The sequence below is a fragment of the Myodes glareolus genome, chromosome 2 (assembly GCF_982192425.1).
Source record: "Myodes glareolus chromosome 2, mMyoGla1.1, whole genome shotgun sequence".
Taxonomy (NCBI): domain Eukaryota; kingdom Metazoa; phylum Chordata; class Mammalia; order Rodentia; family Cricetidae; genus Myodes; species Myodes glareolus.
The window spans coordinates 122,032,949-122,057,855 of record NC_142027.1 but is presented as its reverse complement, the minus strand read 5'-3'; the positions used below and the strand labels follow the sequence as shown (position 1 = coordinate 122,057,855).

General features: G+C 48.8%; 1 protein-coding gene and 1 non-coding gene across 2 annotated transcripts in view; one reads left to right on the top strand and one right to left on the bottom strand.

The window, feature by feature from the left end:
* Tmem132b (transmembrane protein 132B) overlaps positions 1 to 24,907 on the top strand; it is a 280,169-nt gene that overhangs the window by 85,514 nt on the left and 169,748 nt on the right. Inside the window, exon 2 of the mRNA XM_087903622.1 lies at positions 11,632 to 12,523. Within this exon, the coding sequence (XP_087759748.1) occupies positions 11,632 to 12,523 (892 nt within the window). The remainder of the gene's footprint in view (positions 1 to 11,631; positions 12,524 to 24,907) is intronic.
* LOC146895388 (signal recognition particle RNA) lies at positions 5,535 to 5,832 on the bottom strand. The gene has a single exon (XR_015000696.2).

Here is a 24,907-nt window from a genome sequence, read left to right as displayed (position 1 = left end):
TCAGGACTTCGAATTTGGCTGCAGAAACTTCACACTCTCCCTGATGACCTGCTTTTAATAAAGATGGCGCGAGCCCAAATCGGAGCCCACTCTGATGTTCTGTTGTACGAGTTGTTGTATGTTGTATGTATGTATGTTGTATGTTGTTGATGTTCTGTTGTACGTATGTTGTTGTACGAGTTGTACGAGTTGTTGTATGAGTTGTTGTAGAGTGTTCAGCCCACTCTAGCTTGATGTTGTTTTGTGGGGGTGTGGAGGTCAGTATGGGGGGCGGTCTGAATGGGGATCAAGACTGAGGCCCCAGACTCAGTTTCAGGGTCTCTGGAAAATGACACGTGGTTTCTGTCTCCATCAGAGCCCTGGAAGTTTTAGCTCAAGTCGCCGGCTCCTGCTGACGCAGGCCGTGCTTAGCTCTCTTGGCGCTAGCTTTTAAAGGCTTCCTTCTACTGGCGCCCCTCAGTACACAGGTGGCCCATGAAAGAGGAATCAGGGAAGTTTTTATTTTTTAAAAATTAATGCTAAGAACATGGGTGTTTTACTGTTTAAGTCTGTGTGCATTTCCCGCAAAGACCAGAAGAGGGCATCAGATCATACCTGTTTAAGTCTGTGTGCATTTCCCGCAGAGACCAGAAGAGGGCATCAGATCACGTAGAGCTGGTTCTTATTTGCTACGTAGGTGCTGGGAATTAAACCCAGTCCTTTGGAAGAGCAGCCGGTGCTCTTAACCACCAAGTCATTTCTCTAGCACACAGGGAACATTTTTTAGTCTGGGGTTGGAATGAGTACCCTAGAGGGTAGACGTCTGTGACAGCAGACAGAATTTCCCCTGAGGACTGTGATGGGCAGGCAGATGCCTCCTACTCTGTGCTGTGACATCTTGGGGTGAGAGGTGTGGACAGAGGGGAGCAGGTAGAGTGGCCTCTAAGGTCACCATCCCTGCCATTGCTGCTGTCTCTGGCTGTTACCCAGAAGCCCACGGCTTCATTACATCACAAGACTCCGCGTGTGGTGGCAAGTGCAGGTCAGGGATGTGGGGCATGGTGTTTCCCCTGCTGGGTAAAGTGTTTAGTCTTCAGGGCAGAGAATAGTCCCTTGTCACTGTTTGCAGGTCCCTTCCTCATAGTCTGGGGGTGGTGATCCTTTTTGCCTGAAGCCCACCAAGTTGTGATTTTGGGGACTTGAAGAGACTGGACTCGCAGGTCTGCTGTGCCCAAAGGCTTTCCGTGGGAGGGCAGCAGCGCAATGTGACAAAAGCCCCACGACCCCAGAGTCTTTTATTCTCCCCAAAGCCAGGCCCAGCACCTGCTTTGCTCTGTGTTGACAGTTGAGGCCAGCAGGTGGCGGTATTGTTCTGTGAGCCCTGTCAGGGCAGCCAAGGACTGACAGCCAGGGCTGCCCCGGTGGTCTGCACCTGCTTGTGGCTGCATACCTGCCTCCTTCCCAACTCAGGGCTGCACATACATTACAATCTGGACGACATTCCAGGAAAAGGGACTGCAGGCTTTTGGGGATATATTTTCCCTGCTACTGGGATTCTTCACAGTGAGTGGTTTTACTTCTGATGTGGCTCCTACCGATGTGTCTATTCCTTGCCTTCCTCATAGGTTCCTTTCCCATAAACTTCCAGGTCATAGGATCAATTAAAGGCCTCTGTTGAGCCCCTCTTTGCCTTGGTTAGGATCTGGAACCAGCTAGAGAGGGCTGGCTCCACCCCTTCCCCTGCTGTGTGACCTAAGACTAATTTCTTAACATCTCTGTGCTCCCACTTTGACATCTCTAAATAGCTTTAGGATTATATTACAAATTTGTTTGACAATCATATATTGGTATTAGTAATTAGAAAAATAATGCAGGTGTTTTATAGGATTGTGCATAAAACCCAGTGCCTGTGAACACATTTAGAGTACATAGGAACCATGTTAATGCAGTTAGGACAGCCACCACCTGTAGGTCTGCAGGAATTCCTAGTTGTTGTGACTATACTGTTACCATGACTGCTGTTTTTTGCACTTATGTATTTATTTTCTTGTTTGTATCGGGGCATCCATGTCACAGTGTGTAAGTAGAGATCCGAGGACAATTGCAGGAATGGATTCTTTCCTACCCTGTGGGTCCCATGGATCACACTCAGGTTTGCAGGATTGGCCCCAAGCACTTTACCTGCTGAGCGCTCTCATTGGCTGTTGCGTAAGCCAATCTTATTCATTGGCCACATTTGGTTGTCTTGACTCCAGCCAGTGCTGCACTCCCCTTTCTGGAGACCTGGTGGCACTCAAATTGATACTAGTCCCTTAATAAGGCACATTATATATTTTTTCATTGCATTCACTGGAACCCTGGAGACAGGCTTTCTCTGTGTAGCTCTGGCTGTCCTGGAACTCGCTCTGTAGACGAGGCTGGCCTTGAACTCATAGAGATCCTGCTGCCTCTCCCTCCCGAGTACTGGGATTAAAGGTGTGTGTGTGTGTGTGCCATCATACCTGGTCCCCCCAATTTTTTTTTAAAATCTGTCTTCTCTTTCTGCCTGGAAGTCCCTCTGCAGCAGGGTGGAGCTGAGCATGGTGCTGCATGGCTTTAATTCCAGCACTCAGGAGGCAGAGGCAGGAGGATCGATGCAAGTTTGAGGCCAGACTGTCTACGTAGAGAGTCATGGGACTCAGGGAGACATAGCGAGACCATGTGAGGAGGGTCTCTGAGTGGTTAGACACATTGGTCCCCTGGACTGTCAAGGTCACACGGTTGAGTGCCCCTCTGCAGAAATCCCACAGAGCTCTGCAGGGAGAGGCTGTGTCCTTGCTTTGCTTACTTCCACTGCTTGCTTCCTGTTTTGGAAAACAGTAGAGGGCTTTTGAAATTGGTCCTATGAGTGGCTTTGGGTCCCTGAACCAGTTGCTAAGTGTGATTTGTTGTTTACGTGTATGTTATGTGTCCTTTTTCCCCCCTGTTGTGCAAAATGACCACAGAATAGGTGATGTCAAACACAAGGAGTTGATACTTGCACACCGAGGCCAGAAGTCTACATTCTACCCAAATGCCTCTTTCAACTTCCTGCCCAGTCCAGAAGGGCTAGAAGGAAGGGGCCCTTGGGTGTCTCTTCTGCCATCTATGTTAGTCTTGTTTCAGCCAGAGTGCTTGGCTATTATCTGAGGTTGCCTCTCTCATCAGCACAATGCGTATGAGACGCTGGTCAGTGTGCCTCTGTCATTTGATCTATTGGCTAGGCCATTCAACACCCCTGTCCCAGTCCATCTACCCACTGGGCCATTCGAGAGCATTTCTAACAAGTGGGGAGATGGTGCTGGGAACATCAAATCCAGCTGGACCTGAAGCCTGAAGCCAGTGTAGACTGACCTTAGTTCTAACTCTGTGAAGACCTATATAACTTGAAAAAGTGGGGCTGATGAGGTGGCTCAGCCGGTAAGGGTACATACCACCAGACCTAATGGCTTAAGTTCAATCTCCAGAACGTACATGGTAGAAGGAGCTGTCCTCTGACTGCCACTCACATGCTGTGGCACATACATGTACATACATATGTGCACATAGAAGATCAGGAATGGAAAAAAATTCATTTTGTGTGTGATGTGTGTACATGCACGTGGAGACCAGAAGTCAACTTTAGGCCTCTTTGTCAATCACTCTCCAGCTTGTTTTTGAGGCAGAGTCTCTCACTGAACTTGGAGACTATGGATGAGCCCCAGAGATCCTCTTACTTCTGCCTCCTGTTGCTAGGATTATAGATGTGAGCCACCACACCTAGCTTTTTATATGGGTGTTGGGGACTGAAACTTGGATCCTTATATTTGTGTGTCAAAAACTTTGAAAGAATCATATATACCCTTCAAACCATATAAAAATTTACTAATTTACTTATTATTTTTATGTGTATGCATATGTGTGCCTGTGTGAGTTTATCTGCATCATGTGCATGCAGTACCCATGGAGGCCAGAAGAGGGCATTGATACCCTGGTACAGTTGTGAACCACCATGTGGGAGCTAGGGATAGAACTTGGGTCCTCTCCAAGAGCAGCCAACGTTCTTAACCACTAAGCCATCCAGTCCCTAAACAATCAGTTTTTATTTCAGTAATGAACAAATGAAGAGGAAGCCTTGTTTCAGTTAGTGAGCAGTCTAAATTCTGTCTCTTTGTGTGACACTTCCACAGACTTGCTTGGTGGTGAGTGGTTTTACTTGGTCACCTCATGGCTGGTGGGTGGAAGTGACAGAGAGAGACTGTCTTAGTGTGTAAGTAGAGGTGACAGGCAGCTCCGGGCCTCCTACCTAGGAATCTCTCCGCCCCCTGTGGGCCTCATCTGCTCTCTCATCAGAGAGCAACAGGGCTGTCAGGATCGTTTAGCCGGTGTCTCTCTCTTTCTTAAATGTCTCCAAGGTGCCCAATTTAGAATAAATATAAATGGAAATTAGGATGAGGTCCTGAGAGCACCCTGCCGTCGAGCAGCTGACAGTGTCTATAGGAGGTCAGCATTACTGTCATGAGGAGAGCTATAGAATCCATTTAATGAGGACCTTTCTACATCTGCTGCTCCGTGGAAATCTTTCACGTGGGTTTAACTCTCTCTGCGTTTATCATCCGTCTTGGTTTCTTCCTGGCTAACGGCAGCTGACTACGTTAAGTATGAGCCCTGTGGTTTGAGTCTTTCTAGGAGCAGGGCCACAGCTGCCCAAACCTCAAGGAACCAGTGATGGTGGGTTAGCCAGTGTGTTATTTACTTTCTTATTGCTGTGGCAAAATGAACGGCAGGAGCAACTACAGGTGGGGAGGGTTTATTTGGGCTCACAATTTGAAGGTGTGGTCCATCGCGGAGAGGAAGGCATAGCGGCGGGAGCTGGAGGCAGCTGGTCACATCGTGTGTATGGTCAGGAGGCAGAGAGACATGGATGCTGGGACTCAGCTCGCTCTCTCCTTTTTAATCAATTAATCAACTGTGGACAGAGGGGTTGACACGTGCACGCCACGGCCCACATGTGGGGGTCAGAGAGCAGTTTTCAGGAGCTGCTTCTCACCTTTCACCTTGTTAAGTCAGGGTCTCTTTAGTGGTTTTTACTGCTGGGCTGCATATTCAGGCCAGGTGTCCCTTGAACTTCTAGATAATTCTCCTGTCTCTCCCATCCATCTCTCCCTAAGAGTTTTAGGATTGTAGATGCATGCCACCACATCTGGCTTTTTTCTTTTTCTTTTTTAAAATTAATTATTTCTTTACCTTTATTTTCTGTGCATTGGTGTTTTGCCAGCATGCATGTCTGTATGAGGGTGTCAGAGCCCCTGGAACTGGAGTCACAGACAGTTGTGAGTTGCCATGTGGGCGCTGGGAAACGAATCCATGAATCTGGGTCCTCTAGAAGAGCAGCCAGCACTCCTAACTGCTGAGCCATTTCTCCAGGTCCCCTTTTAAAGTGTGGTCTCTAGAGATCAACCTGGGGTTTCCAGGGTTGTCAGTCTAGAGTCTTTATCTGTTGAGCCATCTTCCTGGCCTTCCTTTTTTTTTTCTTTTTTTTTTTCTTTTTTTTTGTTAGAGACGGGGGTCTTGCTGTGTTGCCCAGGCTGGAGTGCAGTGGCTGTTCACAGGCACAATTTCACTACTGATCAGCACAGGAGTTTTGACCTGCTCCGTTTCTGACCTGGGCCAGTTCACCCCTCCTTAGGCAACCTGGTGGTCCCCCGCTCCTGGGAGGTCACCATATTGATACCCAACTTAGTGCAGACACCCAATCGGCATAGCGCACTACAGCCCAGAATTCCTGGACTCAAGCGATTCTCCTGTCTCAGCCTCCTGAGTAGCTGGGACTACGGGCGTGCGCCACCGCCTGGCCTTTCTTTTTATTCAGTCCAGGACTCCAGGGCATGTACTGGTACCACCCACACTCAGAGCAGCATTTTCCTCCTTGGATAAACTTCTCTGGAAACACCCGCAGGACACACCCAGAAGCGTGCCTTCTAGGTAATTCTAAAATCCTGCTGAGTTGGCAATGAAAGACTCAGCCACCCCAAGGGCTCATCTTCAGCTGCTGTAAAAGCTCCCAACGGTGGACTGACTCCCTCAAAGATGACTCCTCACGTACACTGTGCAGACTCCCCCCGCCATCCAGACATCTCACCCCATCTTATCTGCAAACATGCTCCCTCCATCTCTCTTGCTGATAGGTGAAGTCTTTTGGCTGCTTTGATGCTTTGTTCCTGCCCTGGGCTCTATGGGGATGCCGGGGAACGTGCTGTCTGCCACTTTAAATTGAATTCTATATCTTTGTTTTGTAAAGGCAGAAGTGTCAGTATTTCTTTTAGAATAAGCAACACACGTTCCTTCTGGAGAACTTGAAAATTATCTACATAGTAGACTATAAAAGGTTGAGAGGCACCTTGGGGCATACACCTGGAGCCTCAGCCCTGCTAACAAGAGTCTGTTCAGGCTGTGGGATGAGAAAGTTGAATGAATAATTTGATACCAGGTTGGAAGATGTGAAAGATAGCCAGCTGAGCTAGCCAGCCATGTTTTGCTCTGGGAGCCAAAGCAAGTGCCACAGAGCAGGCAACTTTGGCAATCATTTTCCCAGAGCCTGGACATGAAGTCTTAGATCATGGTCATGGTGTCAGCGGATCTAGTTTCTTCTGGGGCATCTCTGCCTGGCTGATTGGCGGCAGCTGTCTCCCATGTCTTCCAGGGTCCTCTGTCTGTGTTTGTGTGTACCCTGACTCCTTCTCTTCCTTTTCATAAGGACAGCTGTCATGTTGGGTTAGGATTAATTCAGATGACTTCACTGAAACTGAATTGCCTCATCCAAGACTTTTTCCAAATACAGCCACATTCTGGGGACCGCAGGGCTTGGCATCTGCAGCATACGATTGTCTTAGTTACTTTTCCGACTGTCTGCGATAGAACGCCATGGGAAAAACAACTCAAGGCAGAAAGGGTTGATTTGGCTCACAGTTTGAGGAGTAGAGTTTATAATGGCATGAAGGTCCTGGCGGCAGGAGCGTGAGGTGGCTGGTCACATGGCATCCACAGTCAGGAAGCAGAGAGAGATGCATGCTGGTGCTCAGCTCATTCTCTCCTCCTTAGTCCATCCAGGACCCCAGCCCACGGGATGGTTGCCACCTGCAGTAAGCATGGTTCTTCTACCGCATTTAACCTAATCAGGAAAGTCCCTCACAGGCATACCAGGGGTTTGTCTCCTAGATAGTTCTAGACCCTGTCAAGTTAAGAGTCAACTTGAGAAATGTAATGTAACTCTGATGTATTAAGTTGTTTGGGGAAAATACACTGAGTTCCACTGCGAAGCACTGGGTACAGCGTTGAAGGCTCTAAACTAGCCCCCGAGTGCTCTGGGCATAAAGTATGAGTGAAAACATCATAAGAGATACAGACAGAAGTAGAGAGACACAGTAGAGATATAGGGACCAGGAGACATGGGAGAACATGGTTGAGAGAAGATGATTATTTAATAGAATAGTCTCCGCAGCCCAGGATCATGCCAGGAATAAATGAGGATTAGTAGCTAGGGAAGTTGGGGAGCAGTGGAGGGTGTGTGGGTTTCCTGATAAGGAACATTCAACCAATATACACACAAACCAGTGCCTACTGGGAAAATGATAGCCCTTCCTCCAGCAACCATTAATTGCCAAAAGTCACCCAGGGAGAAGGCTATGTTACCTCCTACCCACCACAATCCAAAAACAAAGGAAACTCAGAGGGCCATACAAAGGAAAACGTGAAAGTAAAGGGGAACTTATAGAGAAGAAGGAAAAAGGAGAGGGTGAGAGAGGGAGCCAGTGTGTGTCAAAGTGACTAAAATCCATTATATATGTGTATGGGACTGTTAAACAAGCAAAATCCCCTGCAAGGCTAACGTCAAATCAGTCTTTCTACTGGCTGAGTCCAGGGCTCACCAGTTTTCAACTTCTGTTGGACTCTTAATGTACATTCTTCATGGAGAGAAACCCCAGTCAGAATCAAGAATTAAATATGGGGACGGACTCATGTGCACACTGCCATCCACAGAGACAGGGTGTCTTCGGGTTTCTATTGCCGTAAAGAGACAGCAATATGAGCACGGCAACTCTTAGAAAGGAAAACATTTAATTGGGACTGGCTTGTAGTTCAGAGGTTTAGTCTGTCATCATCTTGGCGGGACAATGGCAGTGTGCAGGCAGACTTGGTTCTGGAAAAGGAGCGGAGAGGTTTATATTTTGATCTGCAAGTAGTAGGAAAAGCAACTGACTTGAGCTTCTAAGACCTCAAAGCCCGCCCCCACGGTGACACACTTCCTCCAGCAAGGCCACACCTACTTCAACGAGGCCACATCTGCTAATAGTGCCACTCCCTATGGACCAAACATTCAAACATGAGAGTCTTTGGGGACCATTTCTATTCAATCCACCACACAGGGTGAGAGTGGAGGTGACCCTACATTATACTTTAGGGTACTGGGGAGCCATGGAGACAGCAAGGCCAATGACCTTGTCCTCTGTGGAGTTGCATCTCTTGGATTGTCATCTGCTGTGGCAGCCCTGCCTTGCACGGGAGGACCACGTCGGGACCAGCTCAGTCTAATCAGTGTTCTGTGTGAGGGTTGTGGTGTCCCTCCAGGTCCCAAGGGAAGAACTGGGCTTGCTTTCATGCCATGGACAGTGTGTAAGAGCTGGGTTTGTTACCCCCCAAGTCCACTCGAGATTAATGGCAAGATTCTGCTTGGTTAGATCCACATTGGGCATTTACTATCTGTGTGAGTCTCAGTGAGCTGTGTAGCTTCCTGAGGGTGATGATGGTGGTGATGACAGTGGTGATGGTGACGGTGATGATACTGGCACTGATGGTAGTGATGGTGGTGGTGGTGAAGATTGTGGTGCTGATGTTGATGTGATGGTAGTATTGATGGTGGTGGTGGTGATAATGGTAGTGATGACAGTGTTGATGATTATGGTGATGATGACGGTGATTGCATCTTTGTTTCCCTTTTGCCCTTGGTTTTCTATATTTTACCTTGTTTTTGTCGCTATAATATACACTCACCTCTAACACTCAGCGGACAAGCTGGTTTATGTTTCAACACCGGTTCACAAGGCTGCTGTCTCTGCCCTGATTATCCACTTTCTGAGTGCCTCCATGGTGCTCACTCAGTGCTCAGTAGCATCCCTGAGCCTTCAGTGCTTCTTCCTACCCATGCTAATTTGAATCCTCTTTGGAAAAGAGAAAAAAGAATCTGGCCTCAGAGACTGTATTTCCTGCATCCCTGATCTAATGTTGGTTCTCACAAAGACCCCTCTCGGTCCTGTCTTCACAACCATGAAAGTTGTACAAGAGTAGTTATACCCAGTTGCTCAGGTACCAGGGGGTTACCAGCAGATAGTAAAGGCCACCATTGGACACACTGGTGAGGAGTTTGTCTTCCTGGTGGTTTTGAAAGACCTGACCGGCTGGGCCCCTGGAGAGAAAGATTTCTGTGTCTGGGTCTCATGCCCATGCTGTCTTTGGGAACTGGAGAGAGATGCAGCTGCAACAACACCCTGTGTCCAGGCAGATGACCCTCAGCCACACAGCTGGTCAGTCATTCCCCAGGTAGTGCTCCTAGAGACTGTTTTCCAGGTCTTTCTTTGGGGCTCAAGGCTTCAGGTCCTATCAGTCTTGACCAAAGCCCATGTTTAGAAGGTGCTTGTAGCCAAGCACAGCAATGACATACAACGTCTCTCTTTGGGTCTCCTGGCACTCCGTGAGCTACTTTGTCATGGGTGCTCCTTCATCCCCCCCTCTGTCCCAACCTGAGCTCTCCTTGAGACTTCCTCAGAGCCACCTGCGCTTGCTCTTTTGCTTGGAAGCATCAGGGACCACAGCATCTCCCTGGCACACCCTGTGCGGTCTCAGAACCTGGGTTTAACTGTTTGGCCCCCAGGGAAGCCAGGATGAGCAGTCCTTTCTGTTGGCTTCCTGAAACCTTTCCCATTTCCTGCCTTGTTGCCTGTCTCCTGCCTTTGGATGGCAATAAGCTCTCTAAGAAGATAGCAGACCAAACAGGGCCATGTGTTGTAGTTCGCCCACGGGCTCAGGTCTGCCTGAGGATGGGAAAAAGAATATGTGCTTCTCTATGACACTTTGGAATCAGGGAGAAATGTTAGCTTCTCAGGTCAGGGCTGGGAGTGCTTCCCAGGACAGTCCCAGGGCTTCATAAATGCTCTTAAATCAAGGTAGCATGTTAGGTTATATTCTGGTTGGAGGAGAGAATGTGGCCTCAGCTGTGAATGTCTGTGACTGTCCTTAGAGATGGTGAGACATTTATGTCACATTTTGCTTGATTGATGGTGGGGCGGGAGTGAGGCCTCATATGGATGTGTCTGATAAAACAGGCTTTGCCTACAGCAAAGAAAAGGAACAGCCTTAGATTCCTCGTGAATCAGTTTTTTGAGTGACATAGCATAACCAGATGAAAGATAAAAGAATAAACCAATCCACAAAGAGGAATGAGCATGTGGAAGAGTGAATTTATCTTGATTTTCTTTTCTACATTTCTAAATAAATGAGAATTTAAACACTGCTCTGGATATTGCCTTCACTTAAGGAGAAGGTACAACCAGATCCATAGAAGGGCCCAGGGCACATAAAGTCCCTCCAAAGAGGGGCTGGAGAGATGGCTCAGGTTAAGAGCACTGGCTTCTCTTTCAGAGGACCTGGGTTCAATTCCCAGCACCCACATGGCAGCTCACAACTGTCTGTATTTCCAGTCCCAGAGAATCTGACACCTTCACACCAATGCACATGAAATAAAGTTAAATAAATTATATATAAAAAGCTCAGCATGGTGCATAAAAAAGTCCCTCCAAAGAGATTATTATCTTTTCTTGTTCACTGTGGTGCAAAATTCACCTGGGATTTAATTTCCTGGTTTGGGAGCCAACCCCCAATCAGCATACCCAAGCAGATTCTAATTTGAATTTCATCTGGTGAAGTAATCCAGACTTGGAAAGCTAAGTATCATGTTTTCACTCATATGTGGAGCCTGGGTCACACACATACCTGTATACCACAAACATATGCATACACAAATATACCTACATACACACAAACACACATACCATAAACAATACATATATGCACACATACCATGCACACAGAAACACATACGCACATGCATGCACACACACATACAACAGAGATAAACCTATTCTATTATTCAGAGAGGTCTGTAAGTGTAGCCTGAGTTGGTATGGGTACAAGGTTGGTGAGTGCACTGCTCAGAGAGTATTGTGTGCACAGTTAACAGCTGCTGAATACATTGTTTGAAGAACAGAATGTGTATAACCCAAACCAAGCGGTGTCCTGGGTTTCTCACTCATTCCCTATGCTTGCCTCCCTTGGATAGGAAGAATTAACACTTCTCCCCTGAAAAGGCAACTGTTTAACCGCAGTACTGTTAGATTTTGGGGACAGTTAGTCTACTTTGCATTCTGAAGTGGACTTTATTGGAAGATTCTTGGGCTTCTTTGGCTTTCTCCATGCAGAGAGGGAGGAGAAAGGCTGTGTGGCCCTCGCTGGGATGGTGGGTGGAGATGGCGTTTCGTTTGTTCGTTTCCCAGTGTCTCAGAACAGAACCTGACCCTGCCTCTACTTTCCTTTCTTGTGCAGAGAGCACGGGTCGAGGGGTTGCAGACAACCTGCAGAGGTTCTCTTCGCTGCCTGCCTATCTCCCAGCCAGCTTCCACGTCTCTGACGCAGAAGAGGCATTCTTCCTCAAGGAGGCCAACCAGGACCTCATGCGCAACGCCAGCCTGCAGGCCCGATCCGCTACACTCTTCATCCACCGAGCCCAGAGCCCTCCCGCCATTAACGCCAGCTACGGCCCCTTCTCTGTGGAGAAGACAGTACCTTGGGACTTCCTGCTCACGCCCACCCCTTTTGGAAACATGGAGAGATTCCCTTTCAACTGGAGGCTCAAATCCCACATCCTCGACAGTTCCATCTTTTCCAACAGACCCAAAGTGCAGACACTGTTCTATGTCACTGGCATGGGCTGGGATGACAGTGACCCTGGGGATGATCTCCCCTGTGTCAAGATGTTTGCTTTCCCAGAGGCCAGGGAGGTGGCGGCCAGCTGCCGGCTGCAGGGGGCCCCTGGGCTGTGTGTGGCGGAACTGGAACTCTTGCCTGAGTGGTTCAGCTCCGGTCTGGACCTGGAACCCGAGGAGGAGATCCCGGCGCTGCTGGGTGGTACGGCCATGGAACTCTTCTTTGCACTTTATCCAGCCAATGAGGCTGGTCAGTGCCCGCTGGAGGAGGAGGGTAAATGGGAAAACAACATCCACTCAGAGCAGGAGGAGCCTCAGCAGGTGCTCCCCGCCCGGGAGAGGATTGGCAGTGTGGTGGTCTACCCTACCCAGGACGACCTGCGGTGGTCCTTGGTGAGCCTCGATGACAATGTCGCTCTCTCCATTCCTCTGAACCTCATCCGAGAAGGGGACACGGCTACCTTTTTGGTTTCTCTGGCCAGTGGCTCAAGGGCAGACCAGTTCACTCTTCGGTAAGCAGTTTTGGGACATCCGGTGGGAGGAGACTTGGCTCTTGGTGAACCTTGGGCTGTTGGCTGCTAGAATGGAGCAGGTCACTCGATCACTGTCCAGTGCTCATTAGAGGTTCATGTGTTGGATTCTAGTTAAGGTGGCGAGGATGGGTTTTATCTAGTAATTACCAACAGCAAAGAGTTGACCTCTGTTCCTATGGGAACGAGGGCGGTTTTAGAGAGGGGAGGACAGGGAAGACAATGGAAGCGGAGTGACAACGGGCTGGGGGTTGGCGGTGTGGATGAGGCAGCGGTTTCCTCTGCTGGCGGGCTGTGGCTAAGTTAGAGGTCTGCTTTGCCCAGAGCCTAGGAGTCAGAGCCCTGTCTTTCCCAGGGATTCTGTTTCAAAGAAATGGCTCTTGGGTCCTTGAGAGAGACATTTGTGGGCTGTAAGAGATATGTGTTTACGGTTCAGTGAATGCTTTTAGAAAAGGGGATTAGAAGCCAGGTGGTGGCGCTTGCCTTTAATCCCAGCACTTGGGAGGCAGAGGCAGGCGGATCTCTGTGAGTTCGAGGCCAGCCTGGTCTACAAGAACTAGTTCCAGGACAGGCACCAAAGCTACAGAGAAACCCTGTCTGGAAAACCAAACCAAAACAACCAACCAACCAAACAAACAAAAAACAAAAACAAAGAGGGGGGGGGGGGTGGGATTGGGGGGCATGCATCAAGTATGTGTTGACAATATCAAACTTTTCCAGACACACTCTCAGGCATCTGGGGCCCTTCTGGGGACAGCTCTCTCTTGCTGTGGGTCACTCTGGAGTTCTTGTCTCAGTACAAGGATGGTGGGGTTGCCTAGTACTGAGAGTTCTGCAGGCTGGGAGCCCAGTGCAGCGAGACCCTCATGTGAGACTCAAGGGAGATGACAGCTGGGCTTTGGGAGACATTCTGAAAAGTGTCCAGTGGTGACTCAGCTTTTTGTGCCACCCTTTTGTCCCTCTGATGATTTCTCAGCTCTATTGTTATGGCCTGAAAGCATCCAGTATTAGGGAGTGGGTTGCAATAAAACATATTTACAAAAGCAGGCATTTTTCTGATCTCTCCAGAGAATGAGCAGATTGAAGCCAGAGTAGGAGGTCAGCCCCTTGCCGTGTATGTATGTGTGTGTGTGTGTTTACACTGCAGGCCAACTAGCTGGGCCCTGAAGCGTGGGTGAAGGGGGCGGGTTCAAATGGAAGGAGGAGCTTAAGCAAGAGGCGACGCCCACACAGGTATTTTAAGGGAGCCGGCTCCATCAGTAAAACGTTCGCTGTTCCCACATCCCCCAGCACTTTGCTTTGTTTTAAACTAACCTCTCTCACCTCCGTCCTCTCCTTCATTACCCTGATTTTTTAAGAGTGAATGCTTGCAGCTCAGTTTGTGGCCTGATGTGCTGCAGCCATGCTCAGCAGGTGGACAGCGTGCAGGTGTCTTGCTCTGGATTTCCCGCCTAGGGGGTCCCTTTAGATGTGGGGGCTTGAGCATGTGCTGGAAAGATGAGCCCCCACCTCCCAGCACCCTGGCACTCTCTCAGCGGGGACTTGTTCCTCTTGATCCTGTAACTTGTGACTTTTTGTTAAAATTCTCCTGGGTGGAGTCATCCTGTGACCCATCTGGATCCTCTCTCGCAAGCATGGACAGGGCCGACCTTACCCCGGCTTACTCACAAACACTGCTTTCCTTGTGTAGACACAGAAGGCAGCTGCTTCAGACGGTAAGGAGTCTTCAGTGCATCTTGCCAGGGTTCAGCTTGCAGAGGTGGTCTGGCACCTCTGGGGGCTGCTCTGGGCTGCAGTTGGCCTTCCCAGTTCATCTTGCATTGTAGAAACTGTAGTGATGTTTTGTTTGTGTTTTAACAAATAAAGCTTGCCTGAAGATCAGAGTGCAGAGCCAAGCCACTAGAGGCCAGGGGGTGGTGGTGCACACCTTTAATCCCAGGACTTGGGAGACAGAGGCAGAGGGATCTCTGTTCGTTCAAGGCCACCCTGGGCTACACAAGATTGAATCTGTCTAAAAGTGAAACAGATGTTACACAGAGGTGAGCCCAGCACTTGGGGTCACACACCTTTAATCTCAGCACTCGGGAAGTGGAGACAGGAGTGATATGGCTGGGTGGAGAGAGGAATATAAGGCGGGTGGAGACAGATTCACTTGGGAGATGCGGTCTGTGGACAGAATCGCCCCTTTCTGTCTGAGCATTGGCAGAGGTAAAAGAACTCCCCAGTGGCTGCCACTTCTTGAATCTTCAGCATTAACCTCTATATTTGTGTCTGGGTTTTTATTATTAATACCAATTAGAATTCGTGCTACAAGAAACTGCCCCCTTCTTTCCTTCTTGCCTGGACCGACTTCCATGTGGCAGTCACTGTACTGGTCAGTCTGTGCCCCAGATGATAATTGCACTTGTATGGTATTAAGGAAAATGGATTGGAGAGAGAGAAAGAGAGGAGCCCACCATTTGTGGTTTGAATGAGAAGTGAGAAATATTTCTAGCATTGCATGCAGAAGAAACTCAATTTTGGTGCCTTCACATCGCAGAAGAACGGCTGAGAATTAATTTCACTTTGGAGCTGGGCTGGCTTGTACGGTAGCAGTCTGTCGGGGCAGGTGGAGCGTTCAGTCACTGAGTGAGTTCATAAAGCCCTAATAGGACCCGCTGACCATAAGAACCGCAGACCAAGCCACAGGCAAGCGTTATTTATGTGCCATCTGTATGTAAATTCTGCTGTTATGGAAATTTTGCGGTATCTAGATAAGACACAATGTACTGGAATAGTTGAACTGAGATTAAAAAAAATCCATGTCTGTGTATAAATGTGGGTGAGAAATTAGTGTGGGAATCAGCCTCATGCTTGGGGCCAACCTGTGGTGAGAGGATGTTCATTCGAATGCACAGTCCTGGATGGTGCCTTTGAATATACGGTCCTGGGTGGCACAGTTGAACACCCAGGACTCACCCAAATGCTAGGTGGGCTTGGAAGAGGGGTTAGTGGGTAAATTTCTTGCCTTGTAAACAAGGGGACCTGAGTTCCACCCCCAGGACCCATGCAAAAAAAATTTTTAAAAACCCCAAAAAACAAAACCCAAACCCAAAACCAACCAAACAAACACAAAAAAACCACCGCACCACCAACACAAAGTGAGCATGGTGATGTGAGATTGCAATCCCAGCACTGAGGAGGTGGAGCTGGAAGGCTCCGTAGGACGCACTGGTCGGCCAGGTCTCCTCTATTAGTGAGGGTTCTCTGAGGGGCAGAACTGCCAGGATGAACAAGTATGTTAAAAGGGTCCTTAGAGTTGACTCACAGGATGCAGTCTGGGCAGTCCAGCAATGGCTGCCTCCTGACCGTCGTTCAGGCTGTGAGGCTGCGTGTCTCTGAGGTCCCAGTCTGCTGCCGAAGTTCTGGAGAATTCCTGGAGAGCTGCTGGTTCTCAGCCCATGTTGGGATCTAAGAGCAGTTACAGCAGCAGGACAGATGAGTCTGCCAGTGAGAGGGAGGGCAAGCAAAGTTGCCTTCCTCCTTGTCCTCCCTGCCTTTCATCTGAGCTGCCACCAGGAGGTCTAGCCCAGGTCTTCCTGCTTCCAGAAATCTGACCAAGAAGAGCCCTCTTGAATGCCCAGCGGTTTGGGTTTTAGTTGATTCCAGATGTAGCTGACAACCAGGATTATTAGCTGTTATGCTTATTCTTCAAGTTCCAGGCCAACGAGAGAGAGAGACACACACACAAAGACAGACAGACTCACAAAGAAATGATGACACACACAGACAGACACACACACAGAGACCCTGTCTCACAACAAGGTGATTGCACCCTAGAAGCAACATCCAAGGGTGACCTCTGGCTTCCACATACCTGTGCATAGGTGCATATGCTCATGCGGACAGGTGTGTATGTACACACACATACACACATGCGTGTACACACACACACACACACACACACACACACACACACACACACACAGACACCACCCCCACAGAGATGGGGAACTAAGCTTTCCAGGGGTCAGAAGAGCCCATACCTCACCTTGTTATCAGCTTTATATCTGCCTTACCCTACCTCATCATCAGTCATACCCTACTTTGTTATTATCCATTGTCAATTTCTGCCTCAGAGACCCCCTAGACGACTGCACAGAGGTTCATTCCACTGTGAAAGAACACGTACGTTTAATTACAGCCAGGGACAGAGCATCGCCCTCCTCTGCTTTTGAGCCTAAAAGAAACGGCACTGCCACGGGAGAGAGGAAGCAGGCCGCAGGTGTGTGTGGCACCAGAGAGGTTACGTAATTAGCAGCCCAGGTGGCTTGTTCTGTAACCGGTGGCTGCCGTGGTCTTGAAGGAGCCCGCGGCACACTGGGACACTCAATAAGGAAGGAAGTTTAACTGTGCAGCAGCAGCTTCATGTTGCCATGGTGACGGGACAGGCATTCAGAGGAAGCCACAGCCTGGTTGGGTGAGACCTAGCACCAACACTTAGTCACCTCCAGGTTTCCGAGAGGGCTGTGTTTTGTTAGGTCAGCCTCTTCCCCAAAGTCACCATGCTTCAGTGATGTTGGTTATAGTGTGTCCTTACACCTGGGGAAGTGCCAGCCGCGGAAAGTGGAGTTTAGGTGGTACCTAGAGTGCACATGGGGGTGAGGGTTACCGAGGCCAAGGGCTTATCTTTGGTCCCTGGGTTCTGTGTGCCTTCCATCCCAGGTGCTCCAGGGAGATGGTCTAGGGTGTCCCGCAGCCACCTGTGAATCTCATCTGTTGCTTTATTGTGTTGGGAACAACAAGAACCCACGGCCCAGGCTGCGAGCCCTTGGCAGGCTGCAGCAACTGGCTGAAATTCAGTAACATTGTTCTGTTTTCATTGTTCTTATTTTAGGGTTTTCTTCTCTTTATGGAAAGCGAGGCTGCTTTGGTTTTCACGGCAAGAGTGGATGTGTTGCTCTCTCCCTAGAGAAGGTGATATAAAGCAATGTAAAGCTGGCCAGCTTTAAAGACAAATAGGAAGTAATTATGCAGATGGTACCTGGAACAAAGCAAAAAGGAGACAGGATGATTGGGGATTTCCAGGATCAGGGAGGTTGAGGGGCAGTGTGTGTCCCTCCAGCTCAGTGGTTCTTGACCCGTGGGTCGTTGGCCCCTTTGGGGGTTGAATCACTCTTTCAAGGGGTCATCTAAGACCATTAAAAATAACAGGTATTTTTCATGATTTGTAACAATAGCAAAATTGCAGTTATGAAGTAGCAACAAAATAATTTTATGTTTCTGGGTGGGGGGGTGTCAGCAAAAATGTGAGGAGCTATATTAGGAAGACTGAGAAGCAGCGCTCTAACTGATGAATGGAATCAGCCTCAGACGAAGCTGCATTTGAACTTGTTTCTTCAGACATCACTCACTGGCTGGTTGAGTCTGAGATGGCCATCTGTGGCCTCCTGCTCAGCCCTCTTTGCTTGTGGTCAGCTGTCTGGAACAGGAGATAGTTCAACTTCCCTTGTTGCAATTTTCTCCCCTTTAATATGGGAGTTACTCCCGCTTCCTGAAGGCATATGCGATGAATCCAGAGGGAATTGCCTGAGGGAGTGACTCAGCTTGAGGCTGAGGGAGGTGTTCACAGGAGCCAGCTTGTCCATGGCCCTCTCCTCTTCTGAGGGTTGAAGGAAGTCTGTCATTAAATGGGAACACTGAGGGACCCCTGTGGGAATCACAGGTCACATTAGCACCATCTACAGAGGCCAGTACACATTCACAGATGTACCCAGGCCCAGTTTCCAGCCAGTGAGCTTGCCTGCAGGAGCACCCACACATGGGCATCCAGGTAATCTAAAGTAGGTGCGTTTGTGGTAAATTCTTATTATCCTAGCATTTGGGAGGTTGGGGCAGGAGGATCACTATGAATTCGAGGCTGGCTTGAGCTGCATAGGGAATCCTTATCTTCCACACAAAGAATGATTTGAAACAAAATCTGTGGAAACAGTTGGCATCTGTGGCATAGGTGGTGGGAAAGGAACCCGAGGGACCCAGTGTCTTAGCTTCATTTTCTCTTGCTGTGATAGAACATCCCCCCCTAAAACCAACCTAAGGGAGAAAGGATTTTTTTGGTTTACAATATCAGGTTACAGTCCATCATTGTGGGGGAGTCAAGCCAGCATGGACTGGAAGCAGCCATTTACCTCATGTACACAGTCAAGAGCAGAAGGCCTTGGATGAACACATGCACGCCAGCCTTCAACTCAATTTCTCCACTCTTAGACAGTTGAGAAGCCATCCTGCCTAGGGAATGGTGCCGCCCACAGCGGGCATGGGTCTTCACACTAACGTAGACAATTCTAATCTACAGGCCATTCTAATCTAGACAACCTCTCATTGAGACTTCCTTTCCAGGTGATCTGACAAAACTAGGCATCATACCCAGATTCCCCAGCTGTCCACCCCTCTTTCTCTAAGCCCAAGCTAAGGATGATGGTGGCAGAACCCACTTGTGGATGGGTGGGTTGGTGAAATGCAGACTCAGCCACCCACACTCACAGTATAAGATTTCCCTAGAGATGAGCCGGTAGCCTGTGTCTTCTAAATGCCTTGGCACACAACTGCCCTGTGAACCTCTGCTCGTGGGAGACCATGGGAATTTTGGGAGTCACTGTCCTAAAGGATGTTTCTGTTCCACACTAATGTGGACTCGCTCTAGGAAGAGGCAGCAGGACATTTGCCTTGCTTGGCAAGGAGAAACCGAGGCAGAGGGAACTTTAGGGGGAGGAAGTCCTTATCAAGGCCAGGGTATGGATTACGGGCTCAACTGGAGGAGGGAGGCAAAAGCATTGTGGATGCTGAGTGACACACCCTAGAGAATCAAGATGGAGGACAGGTGGCTTAGTTCAGTGTTCCACCTTGTGTTCTGTGCCTCGGTCTTCCCTTACATAAGTCAGGATGATGACGGGACCTTGCGGGGAAATCCACAGGAAGAAACAAGTTAGTGTGGCATTGGCAGTTTAGCTAGACTATCCATGCAGATCCAGAGTGACCATGGGAGGGAGCTGAAGGAGAAACAGTGCATTTGGACTTGAACCATCACAGTGTGAGGCCTGGCGGAAGGACTCAGTTGGTCTAAGGCCGCAGGAACGAGAGGCAGCCATTTATCACACAGTTCCTGCCCATGAGGGAGCAGAGGGACCTTGGGCCGGAAGCCAGGCGGTGCATACCTTTGGGTAAGGCCTCCGGCAGTCCATTTCCTCTAGTGAGGCCCCGCCTCCCAGAGGTTCTATGCTGCCTCACAGCAGCGTCACCAACTGGGGACAAAGGTTCACATGTTTGTGGTTCTGAGCGTCCCTGGCTTGAATCTTGAACCAGCGCAGTCTGGTTTCACGGAAAGATGGTGGAGCAGCGGGAGGTGGGGTCGGGACGAAAGAGGCAGATCATTCATTTCTTGCCCTGGTCCCCGATGAAAAGCAACTTGGGGGAGTGTAGGACCCCGCCTCTTCTGTGGATACCCACACCTGATCCAGACGCGCCTTCCCGAACTCGGGCCCACAAGAATGGACGATTGTCCTGAGGGTTTAAAACAGACACACACAAAAGAGAGACCTTGCTCACTTACCAAGAGTAAATGGCCACTTTATTAAACTCAAGTCGGGTATTTATACCAGTGGGCAAGGGGGATCAAAAGGGCAAGGCCTCCTCCCATCAGGAGCAGGAGAAGGAGAATACAGGCCCCGGTGCCTCAGGCAGAATCAGCTGGGAGGGGCCAGGCGTGTGGAACCCACTGCTAGAACCTTGAATACAGGTGGAATCACCATAACAAAGAGAGCCAGGTTCTTCCTAAGCTAGCCCCTCAAGCCAGTGCTAGTGCAGAATCTCTAGGGAGCCGGAGGTCACACGGCCCTGCAAATCGCCAGGAAGAAAGGAAAAAGACCTTGGTACCTACAGGGGAGAAAGGGTTCGTTGGTTTGTTTGTTTTCCTCATAACTCCAGGTCACAGTCCATCATAGCAGGGAAGTCAAGGCAAGAACTGGAAGCAGCTGGTCACCTCCCATCCACAGTCTCTCTCGGTAATGAAAATGTAAAGGTGGCGTACACTTTGAATGCCCGCGCTTGTTATCAGCTCACGGGGGAATCCACCCACCAAGCCCCCCGAGTGGCTCTGCCCGGACTCTGGAGGCACTTGAGTTCACTGCCTTGGGGTCTCACAAGATGGGATCAGGGTGGCCTTCTGAAAGTTCTCTTGGCTTCAAGCCTGGCGGGAGTAGCATCAGAGTCCTACCTCATTCTACCACTGACCCCAAGGGACTCTGGGAGCCAACGTGATGACCCTGAGGAGCAACCCACAAGGGCGGATGAAGAGAGGTCTGTTTGCTTCCTGTTCTTTGCACCTCTCTCTGTGTAGAGAACCCCACCTCTCTGTCCTTGAACCAGGGCAGGAGACCTTGGTGAGGGGTGGTTTGAGAGGGAACACTGCCTACTGTTGGAAATACTTCAGTCTGGTCAAATGAGGGTGGAAATAGATTTGAATATTAAGAAGTAAAGAAGTAGGGGGTGGCAAGATGGGTCAGCCTGTAAAAGTGCTAACTGCCCAGGCCGGTGACCTGACTCAATTCCCAAAAGCCACCGTCGAAGAACAGGCTCCTGAGAGTCGTCCTCTGAACTCCATGCAAGTGTCAAGGTGTGTGCCCAATTCCTGCCTTGGGTCATTCCATGGCTGGTAGTCCTTTCTGAAAAGGGACAAGAGACATGAGGTGGCTTTGTTTGTGAGTATGAGTGGTTGAGGCGTAGTTCAGCCAGGAACATTTATTCTTTTTTAGGGGAGTGGCTGGGCTTTTTTTTGAGACAGGGTTTTTCTATGTAGGCCTGGCTGTCCTGGAACTCACTATGTAGGCCAGGTTGGCCTCCAACTCAGAGATCTGCCTGCCTCTGCTTCCCAGTCAGGAACATTGTTTTCTTTTTTTAAATTAAATTAATTTTTAAAAACAATGTTTTCTCATTTTACATACCAATCCTAGCTCCCACACCTCTCGTGATCTCCCCACCTTCCGCCCATCCTACCCCCATCCACTACTCAGGATAAGGCTTCCCATGGGGGGCCAACAAAGTCTGGCACATCACTTTCAGGCAGGACCAAGGTCCTTCCCCCTATATCTAGGCTGAACAAGATACCCCTTCATAGAGAATGGGTTCCAAAAAGCCAGTTCACACGCTAGGGATAAATCCTGGTCCCGCTGCCAGTGGCTCCACAGTCTGCCCCAGCCACACAACTGTCATCCACGTTCCAAGGGCCTAGTTTGGTCCTCTGCAGGTTCCCCCACTGTCAGTCTGGAGTCAGTGAGCTCCCACGAGCTCAGATCAGCTGTTTCAGTGGGTGTCCCCATCATGGTCTGGACCCCTTTGCTTATGCGATCCCTCCTCCCTCTCTTTGACTGGACTCCAGGAACTCGGCCCAGTGCTTAGCTGTGGATCTCTGCATCTGCTTCCATCAGTTAAAGGTTCTATGATGATAATTAAGGCAGTCATCAATTTGGTTACAGGGCAAGGCCAGTTCAGGCACCCTCTCCACTATTGCTTAGGGTCTTAGCTGGGGGTCAACTTTGTGAATTCCTGGGAATTTCCCTAGTGCAAGGTTTCTCGCTAGCCCCCAAATGGCCCTCTTACTCAAGATACCTCTTTCCTTGCTCTTCCTCTCTGTCCATCCCTCATCTCTACTATCCCCTTCCCTCATGTTCTCCTCCCCTTCCCCTTCTGCCCCCTTCTGCCATGCTCTCAGATTTCTCAGGAGATCTTGTCTATTTCCCCTACCCAGGGGGATCCATGTGTGTCTCTCTTAGGGTTCTCCTTGTTATCTAGCTTCTCTGGGGTCGTGAACTATAGGCTGGTATCCTTTGTTTTGCGTCTAATGGATATTTATGAGTGAGCACATGCCGTGTTTTTTTTAACCACTGAGTAGTACTCCATTGTTCCACATTTTCTTTCCTTTTTTAATATTTATTTAGTTATTTATTTATTATGTATATAATATTCTGTGTGTATGCCTGCTGGCCAGAAGAGGGCGCCAGACCTCATTACAGATGGTTGTGAGCCACCATGTGGTTGCTAGGAATTGAACTCAGGACCTTTGGAAGAGCAGGCAATGCTCTTAACCGCTGAGCCATCTCTCCAGTCCTGTACCACATTTTCTTTTTCATTTTTCAGTTGAGGGGTTGTTTCCAGGTTCTGGATATTATGGATAATGCTGTTATGAACACAATTGAGCAAATGTCCTTGTGGCATTTGCCCAACAGTGGTATCGCTGGGTCTTGCAGTAGATTGATTCCCAGTTTTCTGAGAAACCGCCATACTGATTTCCAAAGTCAACCAGGAACATTTTAAGGATGATCATCATTGGGATTCTTTTCTTTTTTCTTTTAGATTTATTTATTATTTTTTATGTATGGGTTATTTGCCTGCATGTATATATATGTACCATGTACATTAAGTGTCAACTGGGGCCAGAAGAGGGTGCTGGATCCCCTGGGACTGGAGCTACAGATAGCTCTGAGTCCTCTGTGGGCTCTAGGAATCAAATCTCGGTCCCCGTAAGAGCAATAAGTGCTCTTTAACCACTGAGCCATCTGTGCAGCTCCGTCCTTGAGACCCTAAGAGGTGATTTCAAGTATTTGCTCATCTGTGGGTCTAGAACTTGGAAGAAAGTTCTCTGCTTGTGTGTCCTGCCCACATGTGTGTGTCTTGGTCACTGTGAACACTTTGGTTGCAGAGTGTGTCCTTAACCAGGACATAGGCCATACATGAGAGTAAATGAACCCCTGTGTGTGTCTAAGAGAGAAGAAAGCATCTTATTGTGGCTCACGAGTGGCTGTGAAGACCCCGATGGAAGAGTCTTTGGGAGATCTGTGAAAATGTATGTCACCAGAAACAGTCTACAAATAGCAGGCTTGACAGAAAATGAGTTTAATTCCATAAAAGGTCAGGCTACTTTTGAGTTATGAATTGCATTTTTTTCTACCTTAGGTTTGTTTATTAATATTTATTACCAAAGTGATGGATGTGACAAAGGCAAGCTCTCTGACTGTTTCCAGAGATTTCCTTGATTTAATATTTGCTTTCTTTCCTCACAAGGATGGAGAGAATATTAAACAGCCTTTTCTCCATCCCCTCCTCTTGCCCTTGAATTGCAGGGCTAACTTTTTGTGTGACTTTTGTGAACATGGGGTGGATTTTAGCTGGCTCTCTGCATGGTAGAAATGTTAGAGACTGGATGAATCTTGTCTGTTAATATTAGATTGCAGCGGCTTAGGGGGAATCACTGGTTTATGGAACTGGGCAGCTCCGTAAACAGGGACATCCCCAGTTCTTGATGAATCTAGGTGGTCACATACATGTCCAGAAAACAGTCCACCAGCCTATTGCCTCTGCGTTTTCACTGTTTCCACACCCAGGAATATGTTAGACACTGTCTCAGGGCTACTATTGCTCTGATGAGACACCATGATCAAAGCAACTTAGGGAGGAAAGGGTTTATTTGGCGTATGGGCCCACATCACAGTTCATCATCAAAGGAAGTCAGGACAGGAGTTCAACCACGGCAGGAACCTGGACACAGGAACTAACACAGAAGCCGTAGAGGGGTACTCTTTACTGGCTTGCTCCCCATAGCTTGCTCAGCCTGCTTTCTTATAGAACCCAGGACCACCAGCCCTGGGATGTCCCCATCTACAATGGACTGAATCCTCCTGCATCAGTCACTAATTAAGAAGATGCCTTACAGTTGGATCTTACGGAGACATTTTCTTAATTGAGCTTCCCTCCTCTCAGATGACTTTTAACTTGTGTCGAGTTGACATAAAATTAGCCAACACAGGCATATTGAGTGCTTACAATTTTGTAGAAAGAAAGCTAGGCTCAGAGATGCCTGGTGGGGGAAGGGAGATGACTCAGTGGGTGGAGCTGAGTGCTTGCTGTTGATGGGCAGTGGTGGTGCATACCTTTAATCCAGCACTAAGGAGACAGAGGCAGGTGGATCTCTGCAGTTTGAGGTTGGTCTGGTCTATGGAGTAAGTTCCAGACTACACAGAGAAACACTGTCTTGCAAAAAAAGCAAAACAAACAAACAAAAAGAGTGCCCTCTGTACATGCCTGGGGACCTGAGTCCAAATCCACAGCTCCCATGGAAAAAGTCCAGCATGACTGTTTGTGCCTGTGAGGGGCGAAGACAGGTAGATCCTGGAAGATTACTGGCCAGTTAGTCACTTTGGCAGCCTCAAGATAGGTTTCAAGTTCAGCGAGAGGCCGTGTCTCAATTTTTAAATTTTATGTTTATTTTGTGTGTATATGTGTTTTGTTTGCATGTATGTTTGTTCACCACTTGTATGCCTGATGCCTGAGGAGGCA